The 25,542-nt window shown below is 39.8% G+C and overlaps 4 protein-coding genes and 2 long non-coding RNA genes across 8 annotated transcripts; 1 reads left to right on the top strand and 5 right to left on the bottom strand.

Annotated features, from left to right (window-relative positions):
* Positions 1-956: 956 nt before the first annotated feature.
* Positions 957-2,277, bottom strand: LOC110861587. The gene is made up of 5 exons (XM_022110720.2): positions 2,136-2,277; positions 1,952-2,065; positions 1,821-1,878; positions 1,653-1,750; positions 957-1,586 (listed from the first exon to the last, which is right to left on the bottom strand). The coding sequence occupies exons 2-5, from the start codon at positions 2,042-2,044 to the stop codon at positions 1,392-1,394; spliced, it is 444 nt and encodes a 147-aa protein (XP_021966412.1). The 5' UTR covers positions 2,045-2,065; positions 2,136-2,277; the 3' UTR covers positions 957-1,391.
* Positions 1,957-2,523, top strand: LOC118436096. The gene is made up of 2 exons (XR_004835197.1): positions 1,957-2,074; positions 2,153-2,523. It is a non-coding gene; the product is annotated as an uncharacterized LOC118436096 (long non-coding RNA).
* Positions 2,524-2,895: 372 nt separating this feature from the next.
* On the bottom strand, positions 2,896-7,027 carry LOC110862882 (cytochrome P450 3A31). The gene is made up of 17 exons (XM_022112093.2): positions 6,855-7,027; positions 6,677-6,779; positions 6,001-6,150; positions 5,648-5,755; positions 5,379-5,546; positions 5,049-5,073; positions 4,764-4,930; positions 4,449-4,644; positions 4,317-4,358; positions 4,094-4,203; positions 3,936-4,024; positions 3,797-3,869; positions 3,668-3,735; positions 3,527-3,592; positions 3,205-3,301; positions 3,111-3,133; positions 2,896-3,040 (listed from the first exon to the last, which is right to left on the bottom strand). Exons 1-17 carry the CDS (start codon positions 6,932-6,934, stop codon positions 2,986-2,988), a joined length of 1,620 nt encoding a protein of 539 aa, XP_021967785.1. The 5' UTR covers positions 6,935-7,027; the 3' UTR covers positions 2,896-2,985.
* Positions 7,028-7,366: 339 nt separating this feature from the next.
* Positions 7,367-18,558, bottom strand: LOC110841751. 2 transcript variants are annotated; one of them, XM_022087447.2, is made up of 11 exons: positions 16,924-18,558; positions 16,516-16,700; positions 15,997-16,095; positions 13,170-13,219; positions 12,642-12,786; positions 11,885-11,927; positions 11,741-11,792; positions 11,557-11,581; positions 11,438-11,452; positions 8,822-9,044; positions 7,367-8,670 (listed from the first exon to the last, which is right to left on the bottom strand). In XM_022087447.2, exons 1-11 carry the CDS (start codon positions 17,045-17,047, stop codon positions 8,537-8,539), a joined length of 1,095 nt encoding a protein of 364 aa, XP_021943139.1. In that variant the 5' UTR covers positions 17,048-18,558; the 3' UTR covers positions 7,367-8,536. The 2 variants fall into 2 exon arrangements, with proteins under 2 accessions (XP_021943139.1, XP_035709162.1); XM_035853269.1 differs by lacking the exons at positions 16,516-16,700; positions 16,924-18,558 and adding an exon at positions 16,386-16,515.
* A 2,561-nt stretch (positions 18,559-21,119) lies between these two features.
* Positions 21,120-23,212, bottom strand: LOC118433817. 2 transcript variants are annotated; one of them, XM_035846102.1, is made up of 6 exons: positions 22,705-23,212; positions 22,131-22,611; positions 21,709-22,041; positions 21,538-21,603; positions 21,353-21,442; positions 21,120-21,224 (listed from the first exon to the last, which is right to left on the bottom strand). In XM_035846102.1, the coding sequence occupies exons 1-6, from the start codon at positions 23,001-23,003 to the stop codon at positions 21,159-21,161; spliced, it is 1,335 nt and encodes a 444-aa protein (XP_035701995.1). In that variant the 5' UTR covers positions 23,004-23,212; the 3' UTR covers positions 21,120-21,158. The 2 variants fall into 2 exon arrangements, with proteins under 2 accessions (XP_035701995.1, XP_035701996.1); XM_035846103.1 differs by lacking the exon at positions 21,353-21,442.
* Positions 23,213-24,566: 1,354 nt separating this feature from the next.
* Positions 24,567-25,542, bottom strand: LOC110863167. Its single transcript, XR_002549248.2, has 2 exons — positions 25,165-25,542; positions 24,567-25,070 (listed from the first exon to the last, which is right to left on the bottom strand). It is a non-coding gene; the product is annotated as an uncharacterized LOC110863167 (long non-coding RNA).

Raw genomic sequence — 25,542 nt, 5'->3', positions numbered from 1 at the left:
ATCAGGTTTTAATAGCCATCAACTACATATTTCATGGTATTACGTTGTCCTACGTTGCAATGTTGCCCAATTCAATATATGTACCATTTAAATACCTACGTAAACTCATCCCACCAGAGTCATCAGTTTTACGTGTTTCCAAATAATGATATCGACTTTAACGCTATGTACACGCATGGGTTTAATCAGAGCAGGAAATGGTCGAGGTTTGGGCGTCAATGAGTGGTGAAGAGGAAGAATCCAGATGAGGGTACCGTTGCGAAATGAAATTCCTTACCAACGATTTCATCTGAGGTCATAGAAAATGGGTCGGCAGGTTTCAAGGAAAGTTGAATAAATCACGAAACAGTGGAGAGTTTCCATCCTCTCAAGCTGAAGAAAGTTTGACAAAAGACTTTGCAATAGTTTATTACCAATAAGTTATAAATACTGTTTATTAGCAATAGCCTGCTCTGACAAATGCTGAAGGGACGAGAAGCCAAGAAAAACTTGAATAAATTTATTTTAATTTATGCACGATCTGAGTTAAACATCAACATTTCAAATCTCTTTTATGCTTTGCAGAATGTGAATGTTGGTTGTCAATTTAAAATTAAGACGGCAATAAATAAATGCATATGTACATGTACTGCGACTCTAGTTATCAGCAACCAGCACGACATTGGCGATGCATATCGGTACACTACTCGCTCGCAACCAATTAAGCTGGTATACACACATACATCGTACACCTTGTTTGTGTGCGAGAATGACGGTTATTATCAAGGCTAAGGAAATAGAATAATGACGTTGAAATCGAAAGCGATTTAATTGAAAATTTCAATATCGCCGACTGTGCCTCCTTCAGCCATTCATTGGGAGCACAAATAAAGAAATACATAAAATGTGCAAGGGAAATCGCAACCTCACTTCATCGGACTCCACAGGAAGAAATTTAGGGCGAAAAATTCACTCTCACTTTTAGCCGTTCTCCTACAGTTTTTATTTTACACTCGCAACATCATGACTGCCAGTTTTGCATTACAATTGCAACGGAATATAGGGAAACAATTCAAGACAGGTTCAAGTGACATTGTACAAGAAAATGGTGTTGCGTTTGGGAAATCATTTCATTACAATCGCACAATAATAACCAAACATTTCCTTCTTGTCCATCTTTTCTAAGAATCAAGAGATCAAAATATCACAAAGAAATTGAACTACTACTACTACTCCATCCACACTACTTACTTATTTACCAACCACAGCGTTGTACGCGTATAAAACTATGAAAACTACTACAGATTCCACTACTTATTCTACTTACTACATATTATTCACATTTTCTGCAAGAAAGCGGTGGGTAGATCGCCCCTGTAAAACGCAGAGTCAATGACTTTGGAAAGCTTATCCTATCGTAAATTGGCGAGTGATGAAAGTAAAATGCTGAAGATGAGGGCTAATGATGATGAGGAGTCCATTAGCACCAGTCGAGGAGTTGAGGGAGAGGAGGAATTCCGATAGTAACGGTAATCGGTGCGATTATTCGAAAAATCTACTCGTCTGCAAGCGGGGGCTCTGGGACATGCATTTTCTGGCGGACACACCTGAAAGAAACGGAATTTTTTTTACTACTTTTACTATTGTTTCTCTCAACTTTCATTAATTTGTACTTCGCGAAGGTAGCAAATGTGTTCACGTGGGCAGTAGAATCGTGCACAGGTTTCGTATCCCGGCTGAGCGATCATGTCCCCACTACATGAAAATGCCCCTGTATACGAGTTTCCACAGTTTATGCAAATTCATTCATATTATTTATCAAATTGAAATAATTGACTTACGATCAACACAACTATGGGCCTCGCAACATCCTTTGCAACAGTCGGTTGTATGCGTGCACTATTTAAAAAAACAGACAATTACATGCGTACTAGCGAAATTATGAAAGTGTGAAAAGTTACTGTCGTCGTACTATTTGTCCAATTGGAGAACACACTTGTCCGAACACATTAATTACGAATGAGAAGATACAGATGAACAACAGAGTGTAAGACGTGGAAGCCATGCTGATCACCCACGAAAGACGCTGGAATATGTAGATACCGTTTTTTACGTCAATATTCCATTATCGAGAATTAATTTATTTACATACGTACTATCAAACAAATTTCAGGTTGGAATACTTTACGCGAATTGTGAAACTCCTGCCTCGTCCACCACCCATGAACAACAAATCAAAAAGTTTTGGAAAACACTCTGGAAGAAAATTTGTCTCAGTAGCTTCCGTTCTTTTATTACATTATCATAATGTCCAATCAACAAACATGAGGATTTTATGACTGGATTCCGTGATGACTGCAAACACTTTACGACGACAATCAAAACAGACAATGTATCTGCATAAGAGGATACAAGTACGTAAGTGCATACGCACAGCAGAATGAAGCCATTTAGTGTTTAGGATACCGGGCGACAGACTGAAATTTTACGAGTCGAACTGGATATTTACAGACGAGTATGGATAATAAACATTGCTAAATGGAATTATCTATGTATGTGGATTACAATAACGCATTTCGTGATGATTCACAAAGTAATGCATTCTGGATATTGTATTGGAATGAGAAAAGAATACGCACAATTTATTTGGCAGATTTTTGTATCGTCTCCTCGCATGGCTAAATCCAATCCAGCTCAACTTTCCATACAAACCAATATGCACCAAATGTTCCAACTAATTAATGCACCCCCATGATGGCACTTGTACCACATACCACGCGCTTACAGAACTGGAACACATGCACATGTATTTATTTGCCTTGTAAATAATTTGCAGCAGCATATTTTTCACCATCATGAAATCTGCATTGAAATGTGTTTTTATATGCAAATAAAAGAGTGATTTAAACTAGCACATGCTGTCAAAATAGGTTTAATTACATTTCTACAGTGTACATGATGACATTATGTGTTGTATTTAAATAACACTAAATAATCCCCTAAAACTCATCGCCGGACCAATGTCACATAGATTTCTTCAGCAGGATTGAGCAAAATGTACCTGTAAATACAGCGAATTATAGATGTCGATTTAATTACCTATGTAGTTTCATTTGGAAGGTGATACTTACTTTACTTGCACCTTCATATCCGCCTAAAGAGAATTTTTAGTTTTTTAAGTCATGCCTATTTAATAAGTGCAGTGAATTTTAATCATGCACATACCTTATATTTATCTGAAGGAATTATTTTGTATTCTCGAATAATTTTGGCAAGCGCAGTTGTGGCCTCGATAAGAGCAAATCTTGCGCCTATGCACATTCTGGAAAAAATGAAATGTGGACATTAAATGTCATCCGTTTTGTTACGAAAATTTGCGGTTTCGAAATCATCTTGGAAAAAGTATAAGAGAAATATTAACAAGGTCGTGAATCGTTTAATGGTTGGATATTTGTAATTGGTTTTGCATGTTGATTAACGCATGATGAACGGTTGCTTAATAAATCAAGCAACTATGATAACATACTAACTTATTCAATTTGTTTACCTTGGACCCAAACCCCACGGAGCAAATGCAAATTTTTGGGTTTCAGTTTGATTTTCCGGAGCAAATCTGCATTAAGGGCAATCAGCATTAATGGCTTACAACGTGGCGTGGTAATAATGAGTGACAATATAATTGCTCTACCTGTCCGGGTCAAATTTGTCGGGTTCAGGCCAGTATTCGGGATCCCTGTGAAGAATCCAAGGAGGGGTCTGAAATGAACGTGGTTTGTAGAAATCATGGCAACTTTGACCTTATCGAAGGGACACATACCTCAACTACCGTGCCGGCTGGAATGGTAATACCCTTAATCGTCACAGTCTCCTTGCACTCCCGATGCAGGAATCTGGTCACACAATTTGTGTAAATAACTAAGAATTAAAATGCTAAATTAAGGATTTAGTAGATTTACATTGGCACAGGAGGGTACATCCTCAACGTTTCATAAATGATTTGTTCCACATAGGGCAATTTTTTGCAGTCTTCTGCAGTGATGACTTGCTGGAAAGAAATAACAACTATTAAACTCAGATTTAACTTGCAAATCAGATCATTTTGTTGTTGACCAACCAAATCTCCAATTTCTGAGACTATTTCATTGTAAGCACGCTCTTGAATTTCTGGCTCTCTTGCCAGCAAGTGAAAAGCAAATGCAATGGTGTTCGAAGTGCTGTCGAATCCTGCAAAAATTTAAACAAACCAATATTACACATTTAGCCAGCTTCTTCTGTGGAAGAAAGTGGTCAGGCAAAACTCAATTCTGCATTTAGATTAATTTACAAATTCAAGTTACCTGCCATTAAAAACAGGATGCAATTGTCCATAATTTCCTCATCTGGGACATAATATATTTAAATTAGTCAATATAATTTCCATTTTTAGCCATGCTTTACAAAAACATAAATCTTAATTTTGGAATACTAACCGGACAGCAAATATTTTCCTGGCTTAGCCACTTTTGATACTTCCTCCGTTTTGACGTTGGTCTTTATTATATTGTCAGTCTGGTCATCGTCATCTTTTAAAATGTTGGTCGTCAACTCCTTTGTTTGATCAATGGCATGCTTTCCAGCTGAGGCTTCAATCATCAGCCCGATCAAGTCTGCCTCTCCCTTCATGGCCTGTCCGCATGCAAGGATATTTGTTCGTTCAAGCATAAATCAAGCTTGTATTTTAGACTTCTCGATCAACTCCTCATTGAAAATCAATACAACAATGCAATCCTTCACGTTGTACGTACCTCAGGGTTAGCTCGGCGGAAATTGATTATTCCCTTAATGTGCCGGTGCATATCCTTAAAAAGCTTGTTCCTGGATTCGAATCGGAGGAGAAAGCGGAAGAGGTGCTTCAACCCAGGGAACATCAGTATCAAAAATATTAGTGGCGAGAACGGGTAATTTAGCCAAGCTATGGGTGAAGAAATGAGTAAATTCAACCATTCGTAATTGCATATTAAGAGAAATGTATTATGGAAATACGCCGTGGAGGATAAGTACGTCTAAAATATATGTATTTTATGACCAACCTTTTATGTTTTGGTAGAGTGGATCCTGGAAAATGAAAAATTCCACCACTCAAATAATTGTATAACCAAATGACTATTACTTATGGGTCATTGTGGATCCTACTTTCTCGTCCTCCCACCCAAACACACGGCACAAAAGAATTTGATTAAGCTCAAGCAGTTTATCATAAAGGCTTAGCAGCTCGCATACAAAACGGGTTATTAGATATTAAGGTTTTGTGTATTATCGCAATTGCCTCCGTTTCCTTTCGTCAGAATTCTTGATCAGGCTGAATTTTTTATTGCGACTGCAGAAAACCGTCCTTGCCATGCATGACATGCCACACTTACATTTTCATTCCGCTGGCAGTCTACATCCATCGCGAAGGCCGTCTTCGTGATTATCTGGAAAGTAAGGCCTTGAGCTGTTTTGTAAGCTGGCAGGGCTTCGTTTTTACTGCACTTCTCATCCAGAATTTCCATCAACACGTCCTCCACCTTGTTCATCATAACCGCGAGCTGGAGGAATATTACAAACAAATTATTCCTGCTATTACAAAAATCCCATATTTCGTCATTTTTGGCATAAATTGATCTCTTTCTTCAGGATGGGCACTTACGGATTTGAGCTTTTTCGTGGTGAAGGATGGATTTAGAACGCGTCGATTTTCCTTCCATTCGTTATCGCGAAGTCGAGCTAGGTTGTGTTCAGTTTCACCCTGAGCGTCCTAATAGACAGTGGAATTGAAAGAAATAATGTACAAGTTGACAAAATCAGTTTCTGACAGACAGTGATTCCAATGATAACTGACAAAATGTCAATCTTCTCTTTATTAAAGTCTAACAAGTCACGCGTTGAAATACGCGTGTGAGACTTTTGTTCATATTCAAGGTAGAGGAAAATCCGGCATTTTAGGAAAATTGAGACAAATCAAGATTTGACATACGAGGCGTCACTTCGCCCATCACTCACCGGACGGTTGACAAAGTTTGAAAACTGCTTCAGAAATATTTCTTTCACAATGTCGGCATCTGTGATTTGCATTTGAGGACGGAGACCAATATAATAACCGACCACCCGACCGTATTGCTGTCGCCACTCTGTCAACACTCCGAGCGTGTCCTAGGAAGAAAGTCACGTTTCATTATAACACGCTCAGAATATTTTTGTCTTTTGTACTATCTCTGCAAGGTTTTTTTCAGCACAACATGCCACCCACTAAATGCACAGAATAAAACTCTGTAGCGTTCTTATCTTGAAACTCTATCGACGGAGGGAAAATGTACACATTTCGAATGCACCTTTCCACGAAATATGATCCTTCTCCAGACATATTGATTGCAATGAGCTTTCAGAAAAATGATAAGCTTCTCGACTCTTTCTTTCCTTTGCCAAAGGTGAAATCGATTATGGAATTGACTATGGTTCCATAATTCAATTCAGCTTCCTGACAGATGAAGCAGAAAAACAGAGAACGAGAACATGAATTATGGATACTAAAACTGTTCACAATCCAGCGAACAAGACTTTGTGCATAGAAAGTGCATATATGTATGTATGAGCATAAAGTTGGTGGAAAGCTATCTCATTTTTTGTCCTTCTCCTCCTCCGATAGAACTTTCAAGGGAGCCTATTGAGAAAACATTACCACACGTCCGTAGGTAAGCTGCTTAGCATTTCCCATCCAGAAGTCAGGCTTTGGTCCTGGTATTCCCATTCCACTCCATTGGTTCAGAATCCTCTTCCGACTCCTGTGAAAATTGGAAAATACGAGATCAATGCAGCAGCAGCAGTGCAAACTTTATGAAAACCGTAGGAATTGCTACCATATAAAATACGTCAGGCCGGCCAGAAAAAGCGTCAACAGGACGGGAAAAGTGGAGACTTGAAACCCCAACAATTCCATTTTTTAGTAACAAACTTTCGACTTCTTACACACTCACTCGATTATTCTTGAACCTGGCCGCAGATATTCTGCCAATCGAGTGGGAAACACACAGAGTAACCAAATTTCGATAGAATCATATCAAGAGAAAGATAAAACTTTACATGCAAGATAAAGTGGGCTTGATGGTCAACATATTTGCACCTCAGAGGGCAATAAGTATATGTGCATATAGAGCACTGATATAAATCACAGTTTGGACTGGATGTGTGTGACAAGTCGGGAAATTTTGGCCTGCAATTTATCAATATACAATTAATGTTGTGCATCTGCAATCTGAATATTATGGACGAAGTACAATCAATTTTTGTAGATTGGCAGTCCGGAATTTCCGTGGCTGTTTTAAGCTCAAGTTGCCAATTAATTAATAATATTCCACATGACACACTGCTGTTAATTGAAGTAGTAGAGATTTTATTCCATTGCCTTTGTTTGCATTGTATTACTTAACGTATATGTATGAGAACATTGGAGATCATAATAAGTAATCTGACTATTTGGTACTGGAATGGTGTACATACAGATATATTTCATAATTTTAGTACAAATAGATAGTTGTATGCAGTCTAAAAGATAAAAATTTAGATTTTGGCTATTTTTGTATTTACTTGAGCTAACAAAGACTAAACATTAAGAAGAGAGTTACATATAGTGTTATTTTTAACCTTTGGCCATCAACGATCGGGCTTTGTGAATAATCGTTCAAGTGGGAAATCAGATCTTGAATCACAAGTATTATTAAATATTTATAATCATGCAGGAATGATGAATTTGAGAATATAATATTTTTAGTACAGTTAAGCGAGACCATTGTCCGTCGTTGTTGTGTGTGTTCATTCGGGAGATAAAAATTGTACATTTCTTAAAATCTGTAGTAAACCCCCGTCTTGAGGACACACGTATTTGCATGCACTTTATATGCTCAGCAGTAGAAAGAGTTTTAGTATGTAAATGGTTCGCATTAATATTTTTACGAGGTATTTCCATTAGTAAGTTACGCCAGTTTTTGTTATCTACTTTTCTACTGGAAGATATCACAACATTCGAATCGACATTCCATTACTTCATCAGTGTGTCAGTCATACCAGAAACTAGAGTCTCAAAATTTTAAGGGAGAATTAATTTAATTCAGCACATTTGCATCAAGTATGAAAGTGATTTGTCAAAAGTTGAAGGACTCAAATATTGATAAATGACAGAAAAATATTATGAGTGACAGTATAACTAAAATTCTGAATGGATTTTCCTGTCACTTAATCTACGTTTGAAATTTAAACTGGCAGGTTTCCTGGCTGAAAGTACAAAGGACGACATTTGGTTTGTTTATGGATGCTTAGAATTCACATCGATTCTCACGGATTCATGCGTTCGAGGGCTTTATTATAGGGTTATAATATTCCATAAAAAATTCATCCCACTGGGGCTCCCGGTCTGCAAGGTAGTTCATTCTTCAGTCAATTTCATACCAGACACTGCACTGAACTGCTTCGGTCCTTCACTTTCAGGAGGAATGGTATGAACAATCGTTGCGGTGCTGCAAGAATGGGGACAAGCATGGCTTTGCTATCGTAGAGAGCTACCCACGTTTTGGGAATGACCGTGAATATGACTTCCGGTATTGTTACAGTTGGGCGGAGGACACGTAATATGTTTAGAAGAACAGGGCTGAACATCGTCAATGGGCCAAATTGTGGCAGCTAAAAAACAAACAAGTATTTATTCTTCTGTACAAATATATGAAGTTTTGGGAGTAATAAAAGTAACATAAAAAGTAATGCACAACGATTTTAAACTGTACAACGGGAAAGACCATAGAGGGCAAATATATTGTTAAGGATGACCACTTACTGACTGGGGGTTCCATAGCGGACGGGGGAGAATGTAGCATCTGCGACTTTTTGTTCGTACTGGATGTGGAGTCCTGCATTCGCTGCATCTCTCTCGAAGCTCGTTCAGTCAGTGTCAATTGGTCAGTGTCCTCTCGCCCGATGGGAAGGTGGAGGCGACACAGCTCGTACGTGGCAAACACGGCCATTAGCAGAGCTGCGAAACCAGCCAGGAAACCAAACACCTAAAATGTGTACAACATTCGAATGATTAGCAATATTTTGGGTTGGAGATGTTCGTGATCTTCTGAGTTCTATATATTTAGAATGGTTCGCATGCTGATAAATTGCTGGGCAGAGTGAAAGTAGTGGAATGCTGCAGATGTTGCTTAAAAAGGGTTAATCCTCATCTTCTGGGTGGACCAGCTCAAAGCTTTTCTCTCATTCCTTTCCGCCACGCCACAGAAAAAGACGAGGCGGAGAGATAAGTAGGCCTTTTATTTTATTTCGTGTTCTGCTCTCTCTCACTCTCTCTCACGAGACAAGTTTTTCGGTAAAACCGAGAAAATAAAACTGAGTAAAAACAGACAACCTTTGGTTAGACAAAATGTTTTAGGAAAAATCAAATTGTCAAAAAAACATTGCGATCGCTCTGGAGCGCGTGCGGGATGTGTCCTAATTACACAAAACTTTGTGTTCCCCACCTTAAATAAAGCATATTCGCCAAATATAAATTTTCGGCATTGTGACTTTGATCTCGACCCCATTGGTCACAGGCTTCGAAATTGAAATGCCTGATTTCTGGAAACCCCATCCTAACGTGTAAAACATGCTTCATGACCTGAAGTTCAGGTCATCTTAATGTAGCAAAATTGTTAACTTCAGAATTTTAGGAAGGTAGAGAAGTCATTTTAGAACTCCGTGAGATGTATCCAATCCACCTTAGCATACGTATATAATCTTTGGATTACGCCTTTAGCTATTTGAGCTACCGACATTCCTTATAAACTCACGTGCCAACATACAATATGATCCGCGTATAACACCAATTGTCACACGCTGCCTCGACATTGGAGTTTAATATGAAAAAAATAGGATAAACTTAAGCGCAAATGGAGACCATGAGCCGAGGACTCTTGAAAAGACATAAAATGGAGGACAGGACGACCTCACGACGATGGAGGTAGAAGTACGTCTAAGCTGCACTACTTGAGATCTCACTCGGGATCACGATCTCTTTGTACCTCGACAGACTAACTCAAAATCTTGTACGTTCTCACCAACGAAGATACGCTCGCCTCGCTCTGTTCATCCCACAAAGACAAAATCCTACTTGCGTTGCGAGTACGTTCTGTTGCACAAACAATTTCTCGAGAAAACTAAAAAAGCACTGAGCAGAATATTTACAGATTGAGGCTTTCTCTAAACACAACAATATAGCTGACAGTAATTGTCATTGAATGCTATTGCTCATAAGTACCGATGAAGCGGGATTAGCCCGGATTTACTGCGTCTCCAACTACCCAGTCGCATATTTATTACCGTTCTCTGCTATTGATTAGTGTGCATTATGAGTACATACATAATGGGAAAGATTTAACATCTTTTTTTTCCTGGGAGAACGAGCACAGAGTGAGCAAAGTGACTTTCGCCGTCTGGAAGGAAGGGAATTTTCAGAGTAAACTCTGTGGAGACAAAGATCAAAGGCGGAGATGGAAAGTTTGGACGACGCGACTTTCTCTAAACCAAATACTCCTCCATCCACTAAAACGGCCCCGTCCTCATCTCTCCTCTTTGGAGGAGTTCATCAAAAATTAAAGGCGTAATCTCTTAGACTCCCTTCTAAATTTACAGGCTCGTTCCATCACTGTAAATAAATTGGAAACCACTGTGCTCAATTTTACTCCTATCGAGTGTGAATTACTGAGCAGGGAAGGTGCACGGACGCGCATTTACGCTACATATCCACGACCCATGTATTTGTACATATTCATCTGCAAAGAAGCACCGAGATAAAAGCGTAGCGACCTTATGCAAGTGGCGGAGGAAACATTTGAAAGCAATTTATTTGCATTTGATGGAACAGACGTACTCCTTCATTCTCCTGTTTTCGTGCAACCCGTCCATTGTACATACGTGCAGGTAGGACTTTCTCCACTCTAAACTCGCCTCAAACGGCTCCGCGTAGTCCACGGACACAATAATGTTTACGACCAGCCCATATCCATCTCAGGGTCTCGATAGAAAGAACGACGGTGGATTTGTGGAATGCAATCCCCACAACTGCAGAGTGAAGACAGGGAACAAGATGGATTGGAACGGTTCAAAGCGTGCATCTCTCCACTACTTCGACGCCTGATACGTTACATTCACGTACGTACACTCGTACACATGTAGTTCCATCCTGTTTATTGCCATAAATTTACTTTCCCTCTTCCCCCCCTTTCATCTCGAGGTAAATAGCAGGGCGCTTGGTTTGCTACCTGCTTTCTTTAATCCTTTTATATTGATGACCAATCCACAAGACTCTGCACGTACGTATGTTTAGGTCTATTTGTGCGAAATAGGTGAATGCATACATGTTCGGAGAAAAGGGTGTGAAAAATTGTAGTGATTTATTAAAAAAAGTGGAACTTACGCTGCAAGCAATGAGCTGAAATTTAAAAAATAAGAGTCAAATTAGCAATTGGTGACATTTTTATGATGTTTTTGGTACACAGAATCGAACTCATGATTGTAGAATGTAGAAATGTTTACCTGATCTCGCGTGACTTTGGCCACCCTGAAAATTTGTGAATAAATAAATTAAATATATACAATTTGTAGTAATTTATGATAAAAGCATTCCAGAAAAATGGGAATCTTAGGGGCGTGGTACGATTACTAGGTGTTTATTTTGCCTCACTAATCCTAAGAAAAAAATTAAAACTTTAGTACCAACCAGGGAAAATGTTCCACGTATATGTGGACTAGGCTCACTATCAGGGCTGATGCTGAAATACAATAAATATTTTTAATAACACGCATGAAATAATAAATGCAGATGGTATTGATCTCCTTAATTGAGCATCGTCTTGAAATTTACCTCCACAAAATCCTGAGCAAAGCATCACATATACCGCAATCACCTATCAAACGAGAAATGAAAATAGGTTAGAGTGACAGGCCTTAAATTTATTATCAGGTTGGATGAATGAAGGTGTTGTCCAATCAAATTCTGACAATGAATTTGCACAGCAGCAATTTTGCGCTGCCAGTTTCAGTATCCAACATGGTTTCCGAGATTTAATTAGTGTAAATTGGAATGCAACTGAGCCCTGGTAGACGCATTATGTACATTGTTCACAAAAACCCTGGCTTATTTGCAGAATATTCCTACCTTGCTCGCCAGACACAGATTATTTATGTACCATTTGGTGAGCTGGACTGAACAATTTGTGAAAATAAGGAAGTCAATGACATCGTCGATTGTGGTTTGTGCTGTTGGTGGTTCGTTGTGGGCCTTGGTGATTACTTAGCGACTGGGTGGGAATATCACCTCCCACAGAGCCAGCCTTGCTCGAGCATAATAAAATATGACGGGATAGACGGGACTGGGGCGAAATGACTAAATCTAATATTGCAAATTGAGTTTGCTTGTGCTCGTAAACTGCTTATCTGCCAACTCGATCTTCATTTCGCTAATGAAGTGAGCCAGGCACTTTGATATTATCTCCTCTGCCGTGGTCTGTCTCTGCTTTGTCTCCCGAGATCAAGACTTTCCGTGCACACGTAGATTCAGTTTCAGCCGAACTGTTGACCTGGTGGGCAAATATTCGCAAAGGGACGAGTAATGTGCTCACCCATTTGTGGTAGTGAATTGGGAAGGCATGATGAAGCAGAGATACGTCCAGGAAGAGCAAAAGAAGTGTGACGAGAGCATTGAACAAGATGATGAAGAGCATAAATCTGATTCTTGCGACGTAGGGCAGCATGAATAGTCCATATCTGAAAAAAATAACAATTTCTTTAAGTCGTATTAACAAATTAACCTCTTTAAACGAAATTACTTTATGCATTTATAATGCAATAATTATTTATTATCAAGGGTTTAAATGTACAAAAAATGGGAAAGCACAATATGTACTGACCGACGGGATAAGATAAGAATATTGAGTTCTTCTATTTGAAATTACAAATAACTCTCGTTCTCGCATGAGGTGCAGGGACAATCGATATTTTACGTTGTGTTTGGGGGCGTGATGAGACGTCTGTTTTTTTACAAACTGTTTATTACCATGAAAAACAAGTCACTGGCTTTTGATATTTCGGGTTTATTTGAACAAAACGAACATGTTTTTGGGTTATCATGGTTGGAAATTGGAACTTACTTGGCCGTCCCAGAGTACACTAAGCAGCCTAAACTGACTGCTGAGGCCACCTGCACAAATAATTAATGGTTAGCTGCTTCAATACAAGTAATAAAATTAGCAATAAAAGCTCAAAGCAAATCAGCCCATGCAGCAGTGAAAAGTTCCAGACACACAGACACAAACAAGCAAACCAATCAAGAAAATAATGATAAGTAATTAAAGAGCTGTTAATTATCATCAATCGCATTTCGCTATCCGATCTGCCATTACGCCTTACTCTACATAATTGCAGGCCGTGTCGAATGAGGGATTCGACTCCAATTGCAGAGACACATTTATTCACTTTCTGTCGGAACGCGTCACTCCCCGTCATCAAGGACTTACTGTTTCCGTTAATATTGCAGAGCAGCGTAATTATATGATGATGACGGTGCTTGGAGAGATTGTCACGAATTACCCGATCTGCTTATGTTATTAAGCAAAACTACAACAGATTTTGTTCATGACGCAATTTTCAGGGACAATTTTAATCCAAAAGTAGAAAACTTTCACTATTAAAAGTTTGGTGAAAGTGGCCACCGGTGAGCAGAGTAGAATTATGCGCGTGCAGTGATGACGAATAATTACACATTTAGTGGACACATTTTGTAACGTTTGGAAATTGTAGTGTGTTACGAGGGGCTGTGTCAAATCTGTGGTTTACTTTCACCTTATGGAAAACCTTGAGACACTGCGCGATCCCATTTTATCAGAGAACGAAAGCAATTGCAAATACTACATAAAATATAAAGCTTATTTTAAGATCAACAATCGGAAACAACAATATGATAAGCTAGTACGTATTCCTTTGTGCTTGAGAATAACGTCTTGTGTGCAGCGTCTTTGTGTAATTTTCTGCAGTTCTTTCCAATCATCGGAGGGGCAGGCTTATGAAATTACTTTAGCATAAAGATCAACTCCCCATATATATCAGTAATAATGATAAGTCTTGGTCTTCCGGGTGGCTGAACGCACACTCGGACAGGCCTATTAAAATAATGGTTATATTGGGGATAATATCCCTCATGAGGGACCAATAATTCCTTATTATACAACCCTCTGCTCCGAAATGGATACTTTTCACATCACCGCCGCGCCATTGCAAGATTTTTCTGCTTGTTTTCCATTGCCGGAATTCACCACACTTAAAACCATCAAGTTACGATTGCGAATGCGTGATTCTTTGCATGTTTTATTCATTTTTACGGCGGCTGGCTGAATATGTATGCACCTTCTTGTTGCTATTAGGCGAATAAGAAAATGGTGGAAAATTCATAGGTCGGGTGAGATTAATACAAATATCTGCAAGTGCCGCAGAAGATGCATATCATGGACGACTCTGGAAAGTGAAGATGCAGGCGGACATAGTTTATTGCATGGCTTTTTATTAGTCTCCTGATTGCCACGGAAGGAATGGAGGAGGGCGCATCAACATGCAAGAGTGTTTCCTAATGAAAGCAATTACTTGTGTGCTCCGAGACAGAAAACGGACGCAGTTTCCACTCTAATGCATAAAACAATACACTTTTCCTTCGGGCCGTGCAATTTGACACCTCTTTCTCTGCGCTCACTGGTCCTAAAACATGATCTCCTCGGTATTATTCACATTGTTATTCGCTGCCTGGCGAACAGGATGGGCATAAAGTAGCTGCACTGATAACGGATGGCTAATAATGTCGTGACGGTGAAAGTGGAGAAAGTTTCAAAGTCGTGCAGTGTAGCAGAGACCCGCAGCCACTTCAAGATCCATTTTCTCAATTACTTTTCCAAAAGAATGGGAGAACAAACATGGAACATCCGTCCCATGTTGCTTCACATGACGAGGGGAAGATTGCGGTGGGTCTGGTGTTTGCCCATGGCCGTTTTGTAAATGCAGACCTGGAGAAAGTTGGTTTAGGCTGAAATTGCTTGTTTGGAGTAGACTACATTGTGCGAGGAACTTGTAACGTTGCATTTTTCTGTGGGAAAACAGTACTGCTTGCTGTTGTGGGTACATGCCTACATGCATTTACTTATTGTGTCCTGTAGTGCATTACGGGTAGAAACTGGTATAAACGCTGTAGGCTTGCTGGAGTAGAATTTATCTGTCACACTTATCTTGATCTAAATGCTAGCTCAAGTTACACAAAGTGAATAGCATGAAGCCAATTGAGCAGTTTCTTAAGCCTACTTGTAATACTCAAGAGTTCATTGTGACCATGCATTCCTCCGACATTATGCGCATTCCTCTCCATGTATAAATTCTGCTTCTTTAGAGTACAAAACCAGACCGGGTTTTATTGCATGAGGGTCGAACAAACTAGAGAAAGTCAAAAGTAATAAAGATTGTTGCCAGAAAAGGGCAAGTTGTACACTCAAATTCAGTAAATTTCACTATATCTGAGATATTATGAGAACGTTGATATCGACAGAATAACACAGAATATGTACAATCCGTAGATGTATTTTTGGAATTATTTAAGCACATTTTACTAGTTGACATGCTCGGATGTTGTATGTACATTGTACATGCAGTTCGGTTTATTATTCGGCATGCGGATTTGCAGAGGAATTAAAAAAAACAGCCAGAACCAGACTTGTACATATATCCCGCATTTCCGTCCGTCGCGTTATGCAAACCTGAACTGATTGCATTCGTTGCATGTATTATATCATAAAATTCCAACTATAAACTCATGATGTATGAATAGCGCATTGTACTTTGAGTCACATAAAGAAATAGTGAATGCGAATGTCAAGAAGAAAATCAGCAGTGTGTAGCAGCGAAAGCGGAGAGATGGAAAAAGGAAAGATGCGTTTTCAGTACCAGTAGAACAATTCTAAGTATTCCAATGGGCGTCTTAAAATGGTTTGTATCACAATACATCGAAATGGGTCCACCTTGTCTCGTTGCGGGGTCTTCCATCTGGAAAAGAAGGTCAAACGGAAGGTTAGAGCAGCAGTGGGAGAGTTAATGACGGATGACATTCTATTGTATTATTATGAGTCTAAGCTGGATGGCTGGCTCGTCTTGTGCATGGTAATAAAAAGGACGGGCCGGATGGATGAGGCAACAGGAAGGATCAAATCTAATAATGGGCGCACTGCCAAATAATGGAGGCTCCTCTTGGTGAAAGTAATTAACGGTTGGGGAAATTAGGAAGGAGCACGTGGTGCGGGGGAGGAGGAGCGTGAAAACGAACCAAAAAGGCTTACGATATGAGGGACTTGCAAAAACACAAATGTTGGCGTTCGGAAGAACAAGAAGAAGAAACTGGTGGATTTGGTGGATGGATGAACCAACTTTTTTTACTCAATTAAAAGATGGAGTGAACAAAGGACTGACTGTGTTGTTGTGGTAAAAGGTGTGTGAATCCCACGATCGGATGGATGTTCGGGAGTCGTCACAGGTCATATCAAATGGCAACCGTATGGAGCCGTCGATTTCAAATTGGTCATCATCAGTATGAACTGGCTCGAGGTCACGGATCACATCTAACAGCGCGTCAATCTCGTCTTCCGCATACAAATCTGCGTAAAAGGTAAGAGGTAAGCTTGAACGGATTTTCAACCTTGTGGGTTGGGGAGAGGAGTCGACATCAGGGTTCAGATTATTCTAATGCTTTTGATTCCACTTTCTTCGTCTGATGGTATATTTTTCGAATTTTTAGATGTTAAAACCGACAGTAAAAGCGGAACTCTATGTGAACGTACTTAGAATTTAGAATGATGACTCATCTTACGAACTTATTACCTGACACAGAATTCACGTAACGGGCCGAGGCTGAGTTTGTTCCGGATCTTAAACTGATCTTTTCACTCACACTCAGCTGCTCTGATTTGCTCCAATCTCGGGGGATTTGGCATTTGGACGGCATAGTAATTGTCTCTCCTGATTATTTTGGTTAATTCCACTACTTTCACTACGGATCCACGCGGGGTGAGTTGCTTTGACCGTCTCAACACCATTCCTTAAGTCCTCAGCATCCTCATCCCCATCGACATGGACACCAACAACACCACCACGTCGAGAACAAGGCCAGCTAAGGTGCACTGCTGCTACTACGACTGAGTGAGGGGGAGAGGAGGACTGGATTATTCTCATCTTCCACTCTCCCCTGGTTCATAATCAGCACAATCTCTCACCACCAACTGTACCTCCAACTCCACCACCAACGGCACCTCCACAGTTTATCTACATGGACAGAAATCTCAAACCGTCATCATCCGGATAGGAATGCACGGAGGGGGAGGAGAGAGACAAGGGTCCAGAATCCAGCTCCCTGGTGGCAGTCCAACCTTGAGGAGACGACAGCTTTCCGTAATAATCTTTTTGTTCTTACTACACACCAGCAGCTTTCACTCTGCCACTTCTTCTGCAGCCACTGCCACTCACACCTAGCCAACGATATGTAAGGAAACTCAGAATGTTGTGACTCCGCTCCAGTCAAGTGTGTGTGAGAATGGAGAAATTCCGTGTCGAGCTACGGTGTGTACGAGACGAGCTCAGTTTTGGCCATGGATTATGTCCATACGTAACGTATGTACATGCGACGGTGTGGTACGGGGATTGGTGATACTTTACTTTTACTGCTTTCTCTGCACTTTTCACTCACTCTTTGCTTAACTGGACACTTTTTATTGGCAAGTTGACCAAGCATTCATTACGACGAGGGTCGTCCAAATATATAATAGTAATCTTTATAGTCGACTCCTCAATCAACCTCGCCGTGTTATTCCCAGCACAAATGGCTATTTTCTGGGTTGCTGACCCAAAGCGATACTCCAAAATTAGAGTGGGTATTTGATTTGTCCGTATTGACTATAAAAATAGGAAGGATAATGTCTTGCTCCGTTTCTCTCTCTACATTATTTGGTTGGCCACTTTCTTCACTACCCGCAGCGTCTACATCGTGTCCCGTGTACTCACTCACTGCAACGATTCGCTGACAAAAACTTAATCCTTCTTCTTCTTGACAGAACTCTGTGGCATATTGTTCAATCACTTTCGTATGTAAAAAATTATGTATAAATACGAATACTGTTTCGCCGTAGATTTCCTAAAAAAAAGTATGAAAACTGAAACCTGGCCTGTTTCTCTCTCTCTCTGCTTGCACTTCTCTCGGAGTTTCCCAATGACGGGTGAGCAGTGCACCAGAAGGCGGATGGAACTGAGGAGGAGAGAAAACGACGGTGGGAGAAGAGCCGTGTTGTTTCGCAGGAAAAAAACCCGCTGCTGAGAGATATCGGACGGCACTTGGCTGACGGAGACTCCGACGCAACTCTGGTTAAACTACTGCAGTAGTAGGATCGGTGCCCTTACTTTGCCCACGCTGCTCCCACTCCTGCTTCCTTACTTATTCCCATCTGATTCTTCAACGACCCATTGTCAGTTATATATGCCGGGAGTGGAAAGTACCACACTCACTCCATCCACCACGTTTTGCTTGGATTTCGGAGGCAATGATTTCACCAAGTCAGGCTCACTCAGTGTCCTCATCATATCTCGCCACGACTACGACGACACACAAAGTCGTCCTTTATGCGGCATTCATACAGATCTCGCTCCGGGGAGCAGTCCTAAAAAATCAGCCTTGTTCCTATCACGAAAAGGGCGAAATGTTGTTCTGGGACGAAAGTTTGCATGAATGTCCCCAACACGACAATGGCTGTTGCAGGGTGAAATTATTTTCGTTCCATTGAGCACGGAATGAAAAGCGACGCTGTTACTGTTGGTATGAATACATATTGTTGCACCCGGTCCATCTCTCTCTCTCTCCCTCTCTCGTCCCCCTTTTGTAAAAGAGATGAATCGACCCGAATCCCACCGATGGATGCGAAACCACTGGGCGATCGATACAACTCCCCTTCCGTATGTATGGATGTATGCATTATTCTCCCGGAAAATTTCATGCTGGTGTTTTCCCTCAACTGCAACTCTGAGAAAATACTGTACTGCTGCATAAACCTTGCCTCCTTGGTGGGTGTCATGTAATTCAAGGCATATTTAACACAGTCACACGAGCCCTGTTTGTCCATTTTTACATACACGTACGTCTCTGTTTTATCCCTTTTATGAGTGATGAGAATGGCTTCGTATTCACGAAATACCTTGATATGCATAATAATGTCACGTAAAGCTTTAAAGTTTATCCATTCTGTTGTATTGTCATTCGAACTTGGGACAGATTTCTGATCATGACCGTTTTGAACCTGGTTACACGACTCGTCAAGAAAGCGTTAGAGGAATTGTAGATTTTAGTAAGCTGCCGCAAACTAGCTGAAAAGCGAGGGCTGATTTTTATACATTAGAGTGACGTTTTCTGAATTTGAACTAGCTTGGCCTTTCATATTCTCACTCAGCCACCAACCAACCCACAAGGACCCAGAAGAAATCAAAATCCAAGCAAACTTTCGACAGACTTTTGCATTTAGATTACAGGACTCGTGCCTCTCCACCACATTGGCCAGAGCTCCTCGTGACTCCTGGTTCCTCCTGCCTCGCCTGACGAAGAGATGTGAATCACTTGCACAGTAGTCGAGAGAAACCTGATACAGTAAATAAATCCAAATCCGACCCAACATGGCACGAAACCAATGCCGGAGAAGTTGTCGAAACGACGAGGGAGCTTTAGGGATAAAATTGTGAAGGATTCCCCTCCATCTCGATCCCTTTGATGGACACGGATGAATCCAAACCCATGATAATAAATGCTCCTTCCGCTCCTGTTCATTTCCTCACTCACTCACTCACTCGCCATGAATGCACGTAAATATTCATGTATAAGCGGGATATGTCTCATTTATATACATAACATAATGCCGCTATTCGTCTGCCAAGGAAATAGTGTCAATTTTAAATGAACCCATTTTTCTTTAAAAAATCCACACCGATTCCACATTTCACGACAAATTCTATTGCACGGAGGACGGCATTCCATGACTGATAACTTAATTATGTAGTACTCGAAAAGGGTAAAGTGGTTTGCGGTGTCTGTCTAATTGCATCTTCCGGTGTAATTAAACTGCTCATATTATTTCGACAATGTATGCCTTGTGTCCTTATTTTGTTTAGAATAGTGGGTGCAAATGAGACATGCACCCGTTCATCATCATGGCTCTCTACCCGTGCGTGCATGATGTTCAGCCGTCGTATCAACTTTCACAATCAGTTTATTAAAGGGTCGCTTCTTCTCTTACTAAAAATCAGATCCACATGACAATCACATGCATCGCGTTCGGAAAAGTAAGTGGGGAGCAAAGTGAGCGAGGCAATTTTCCATGTTTAGCATTAAATCCCTTTTCATTTTGGTTATGAATCACCACAGGATTCTCTTTCTCTCTATGCAATTCAACCAAGAAGTGGTTTTTGGATGCTTTCACCAATTATGGTCCAAATTGTAACTTTTCCTGGATGTCAAACATGTACAATGATTATTATTTTAAAAACTATATTACGAAAAGGAAATATCCATTGATTTTAGAAACATGTATACGAATCATCTACGGAGAGACAGAAATTGTAGCATCATTTTCATTTTCCATTTGGGAACCCAGTTTTCTACTTCTTTCACTTGGAACGAAACAGGATCACGCTTTCCCGTCCGCGTTGGGTAAGGATATCATTTGATGACTTCATAAATACAAATGTGGACATGATTATTTCACCCAGTCGATAAAATTTGATTTTAACTTTTTAAGAGCAATTTGTAATGGTTCATCGGTAATTCAATGGTTGATAGAAAAGTGTGAGACAAATAGAATATTATGATACTTGCGTTGTAGATATCGTAGAGATACGCCTTGTGTTAGACTTTTTATGAAAGCGACAAGTTTAATGCATAGTTGTAGATTTATATATACACATAATCTGCACAGACTATTCATTATTTATCATTATTTATTCGCTATTTACACAATATGCGTGTATCTCAAAATCCCAATGAATACTCTCTTCTTGAGCGCAATTTCATAGTCTCTATATTAGTTTCATGTCCCTTGAATTGTTTGAAATTGGAGTAGAACGAGAACATACGTCACAGTTTGTCCCATCACCTATTTACAAGCATATTAGCAATTTCATTGAATTTAGCAACTAGTGATAAGACCACCGTAACAACTGCACATTCCCCTTTGTACCGTGAAATTAAGTTTGCGTAGTCAGAATGAGCATGGGAACTTACGCCAAACAAAAGGCTGCGGTTTAGAGCAAACAGGTTGGCAATGTTTATTTTAGAGGGTGGGGTAGCAATCCAATCAACCACGATGTTGATCTGAATGATTTCATTAATCAATTAACCACTTCATTAACTCCTCGTTCAAAGGGAAGTCATTATCAGCAGGCGCCCCTCTCCTTCCGCTCACCTACCTCGAGAGATGTTCCAAGATCACTGTGATTTTCTATGAGCTGGAGTGATTTGGCGATCTTCGCCTCCTGCACACGACACAACATTCACCACACAATAGCTCAAAAAACCAACGTGACAGCAATACCTGTGATAATAAATATAATGGTCAATGCCTAACAGCAAGCACTCACCGCAATGGTCATTCTTTCTGACAAGAATATTTTGATGGCGAAACGAAAGTACATGATTCCACAAAGCGAGTAATTTAGTCCAAGATCTTCTAAAGAAGTCCATCCGAGTCCATCTCTTTGTGCAAAGAAGATTGTCTGGTAGATAATGGAACACCAGGTGCCAAACAAATTGATCAGTTCCACGAGCAAACTTGTGCTCAAAATTTGTCCCCCGGAAACTGTCTGCTTTCTTGCATAGCTAATCAAAAGTTGCCAATTTTGCACTAAAGTAGAGTTGATTCTGCTTACAGAAGACTGTGAACACTCAACTTCAGCCGCGATCTTAGTTCCAATCTGTTTTCACCCAAAGAGATTTTGTACGTCTTGCATGTGTGTCGCTGCAGGAAATGTTGGTGTTTCTTAAATACAATTAAGTAGCTCACCTGAGAAAATGCTTCTTGGTTAATGTAAAGCATCAGATTGCACCTAAAATCTAAAAGCAGGGTGATGAAAAAGGTTAGAAAACCAACAAAAGTAACAGGCCACTTCATAGACATTGCATTGCCGGAAAGCCGTTCTTGTGTTAGTGTCATTGGGTAAATGGTGAGGCCAATGACAACCACAAGACAAAGCGTGAAATTCCACGATAAACGTCGGAAACGGGTCGTTTCAGGAAACACAGCTTCGTTTAAGAGTGGATTCATTTTAAAAATGCGTCGAAATGTCTCTTCAAATATCGTCCATCCATTTGCATATTCTGCAAACTTTAACGACGTCCAGATTGTGCTTAGATACTGGATGCAGCTTGACAAAGGGAATATGACGTGGATCATAGTTTGTGCAACACTCAGAGGATCCAAAAGACTAAGCTGATGAGCAGTGGATACATTTGCCAACGAGACTCCATAATTCTTCTCGATAAATCTATCAATCAATATAAAGCGCAAAACATGAGAATTTTGTGTGTAGTGACATTTAAGACGGATTTAAATGGACAATAAAATTGAAATCAGTTACAATGTAAAGCTAAAGGGGTTCAGGCCTGCATATTCTGAGATGAATTGTATCCAAGCGATGACGACAAAGGTTGTGAGGATGAGACAGTAGGGAAAAGTAAAGGATTTGATGGAGAAGGTGTAATGGATAACTTGGCGGTGATGATCTGCATCGATTGAGCGAGTTGTCGCCTGGACTGGGAGATTACCCACACTTTTCAGAACCAGTACGGCTTGATAAAATAGACGCGATGCGGAATCACGGTGAGAATTAGTGGGAGGTGGATAAGCCCAGGTAAGTTGATCCACTTGGTTCATCATGACTACTCGATAGTCTTGAAATGCTGCTGGATTTACATGGACATGAAAAATTAATGAATTGGGACATCCCGATTAACTGATTATGTTAATAATCAATATATGACTTCATCATCATTATAATTGGTGCATGCGACAAGGTGTTTGTATTATGGGAGGCGTGTAGTTTGAAGTTCTTCATTCAAACACTAGACACATTATAAGCCTGCAGCATCGGGAACATTTCCATATGCGTACTCTTGTCACTCTCAATGACATTTGCACAAATAAATATCATTAATGAATATGCTTCAATTGTTATCATTTTTTCTGGTATGCCCAGACGTACATGGAATTTCCCATTTCCCATACATTACGTCTACTCATGATTCACAAATAGTGTAATGCATTCGACTGGATTAATCCAGGTGACCACTGACAAGCTCACGTCTTGTACAATTCCACGTAAAATTTTCTCATGTCACCGATTAATGGCTTCCTCAAAAAACCAGATCATAATGAACAGAGTTCATTCATTCTATTTTTAACAAGTATTAGAGTATATCGTTGATTAATATAAAGTCGTCCAGTTCGTGACCTTGTTGCAATCCGATGCGTGTTAGAGTCAATCTCGAATGATGCAGCAGCAATGGTGGTGTCCCATCGAGAGCAGTTCTTATCAGTCCATAATCCACTACGAGGTCCAACCCCAATTGCAGGTCATTTCAGAAGTGTAATGTGAAATGAAAGTTCAGATAGTAGCGTGAGTCCAAAAGTCTCAAAATCCAGACATGCTCGGTTTGAGAATATTTCGCCAGAATTATCCAGATCTCGAGTCATGGAATTACTACTATGGACCACATAGTTGCTTCTCAGAACTTAAAAATTCAGTGCTTGAGAATCCTGTGAATTTCCATTTGGAAGACACGGCCTGAGTGAGGTTCAGTTATTGAACTTTGAGACCATCAAGGAATTTTGATTAATTAAAAAAAGCAGCAATGAGCTTATTACTACATTTATGTCACGTAATATTCTTATCCAACACTTCGACCATTGCACTTTAATTGACATGATTGAGATATGAAATTGCATTTTTGCCACTTGCATAACGTGCAATGTGGAACAATATCTAGTAATGGAGGTTTTACACAGATTTACCCAGATTACTATGTATGTACGTATATATCATCTCTTATCCATGTACATATGTAGTACATGAAAAAGAGATGATCGTATCTCATTCGATATTCATGTATTATACAACCTTTCATGCATATGTATCCGCAACTTGTAAAAATTTGGGAATGCATTCACGCCATGGCTCATGAATCATGAAATTTATTGCATTTATATTTACAAAACCAACTAAAAATTCCCTCTGCGGGCGTATGTCGTAGTAATAGTAATGTGAGCTTAGGATTAGGTATTGGATGAAACATGCATTATCTGTAAATGGGACATATTTTATCTGAAATGTCGTAGGTATATTGAATATGACATGGTATAAAAACTTGGAAATTCAAACCGACAAATTATTGTAATAATTATTTTTTATTAATTTTAAATAAAAATGTGTAGCAAGTATAATTATTTCTAGATTAAATACGTATATTTGATCAACGATTTTGAATTGAATTGGCCACATAAAACTTTCAAGTTAAAGTGAAAAGTATAATAAATTCTTTAAATTTGTGTACAATTTTTGCATTACACGATTGGAACATTCACTTTCATGAACAATCAGTCTATAATAAATACCAAAATAAATACAATAATGCAAACTGCATGATTCGAAAATTAATTTTCATGACTAGAGATGCGTACACAGCTAAGGAGTAAAAAAAAAGTCCTTCAATAACAACTAAAGTGGCACAATGGGAGGTATCTTTCCAAAAGACGGCATGGAAAATCTTTTGCCAAGCATGGTGGGCCATGTTGATTTGACAGGATGAGATAAAGTCGTTTGTTTGTGTGTAGTTTTCATGAGATTTGAGATGCGTTGAGCTTTGAAGGCTATTATAAGATGGTGACTACGGAAGATCCCAGCATGATCACGACCTCGCGGACCAACTGCCAAAGGGGTTCTCAGATCTGTCAAAGGTGAATACAAAATCTTTGTTAGTTTATTGTCTTTTAAGGAATGCAACAAATTAAAGCAATTCATTCGAATTTTTGCAATGCATACCTTGACGACCCGAAGGACGACTTTCCGCTTGATTCAGAAGAAAAGGACCTTGTGGACCCTTCTTGGCTGTTTTGAAGTCTCCAAACCCTGCCCTCGAGCTTCCCACTGCTTCCACCCATCAAAGGCTGGACAGCGGTCGTCATTTCTTTCTGGAGTCGCCAAACTCGACCCCCAAGTTTCCCAACTGAAGCAGATGAACTCATGATGAGGATTTAAAAGTGTGCGTGAATTTTATCAAATGAAAATTGAAAACTTTGGAAATAAGTTCGTGTATGAAAATTATCGGCAATTGTGAAGCTCACAAGACTGATGCGATGAGTTTGTGCGGAAGCTGGTAATTCCATCAGTTTTATAGCAGAAGGTGAATGTCGTCACTGG

The sequence above is a fragment of the Folsomia candida genome, unplaced genomic scaffold (assembly GCF_002217175.1).
Source record: "Folsomia candida strain VU population unplaced genomic scaffold, ASM221717v1 Fcan01_Sc001, whole genome shotgun sequence".
Lineage (NCBI taxonomy): Eukaryota > Metazoa > Arthropoda > Collembola > Entomobryomorpha > Isotomidae > Folsomia > Folsomia candida.
This window is presented reverse-complemented; position numbering and strand designations above follow the sequence as displayed.

Excerpts from the sequence above, each read along its gene's own strand:
- LOC110861587 (XM_022110720.2), bottom strand. The coding sequence starts at position 2,044 with ATGGCTTCCACGTCTTACACTCTGTTGTTCATCTGTATCTTCTCATTC. Across the intron at positions 1,751-1,820 it reads GGCCCATAGTTGTGTTGATC|GGGCATTTTCATGTAGTGGG; the intron begins GTAAGTCAATTA and ends ACTCGTATACAG. Across the intron at positions 1,587-1,652 it reads ACATTTGCTACCTTCGCGAA|GTGTGTCCGCCAGAAAATGC; the intron begins GTACAAATTAAT and ends CGTTTCTTTCAG.
- LOC110862882 (XM_022112093.2), bottom strand. The coding sequence starts at position 6,934 with ATGGAATTGTTGGGGTTTCAAGTCTCCACTTTTCCCGTCCTGTTGACG. Across the intron at positions 4,931-5,048 it reads ACTCTACCAAAACATAAAAG|CTTGGCTAAATTACCCGTTC; the intron begins GTTGGTCATAAA and ends CTTCACCCATAG. Across the intron at positions 4,025-4,093 it reads TCTCAGAAATTGGAGATTTG|CAAGTCATCACTGCAGAAGA; the intron begins GTTGGTCAACAA and ends ATTTCTTTCCAG.
- LOC110841751 (XM_022087447.2), bottom strand. The coding sequence starts at position 17,047 with ATGCCGTCCAAATGCCAAATCCCCCGAGATTGGAGCAAATCAGAGCAG. Across the intron at positions 16,701-16,923 it reads TTACGTGAATTCTGTGTCAG|ATTTGTATGCGGAAGACGAG; the intron begins GTAATAAGTTCG and ends CCTTTTACGCAG. Across the intron at positions 12,787-13,169 it reads GTGTACTCTGGGACGGCCAA|ATATGGACTATTCATGCTGC; the intron begins GTAAGTTCCAAT and ends TATTTTTTTCAG.
- LOC118433817 (XM_035846102.1), bottom strand. The coding sequence starts at position 23,003 with ATGATGAACCAAGTGGATCAACTTACCTGGGCTTATCCACCTCCCACT. Across the intron at positions 21,443-21,537 it reads ATCTTGGAACATCTCTCGAG|ATCAACATCGTGGTTGATTG; the intron begins GTAGGTGAGCGG and ends GAAATCATTCAG. Across the intron at positions 21,225-21,352 it reads ACCGCAGCCTTTTGTTTGGC|GTGATGGGACAAACTGTGAC; the intron begins GTAAGTTCCCAT and ends GCTTGTAAATAG.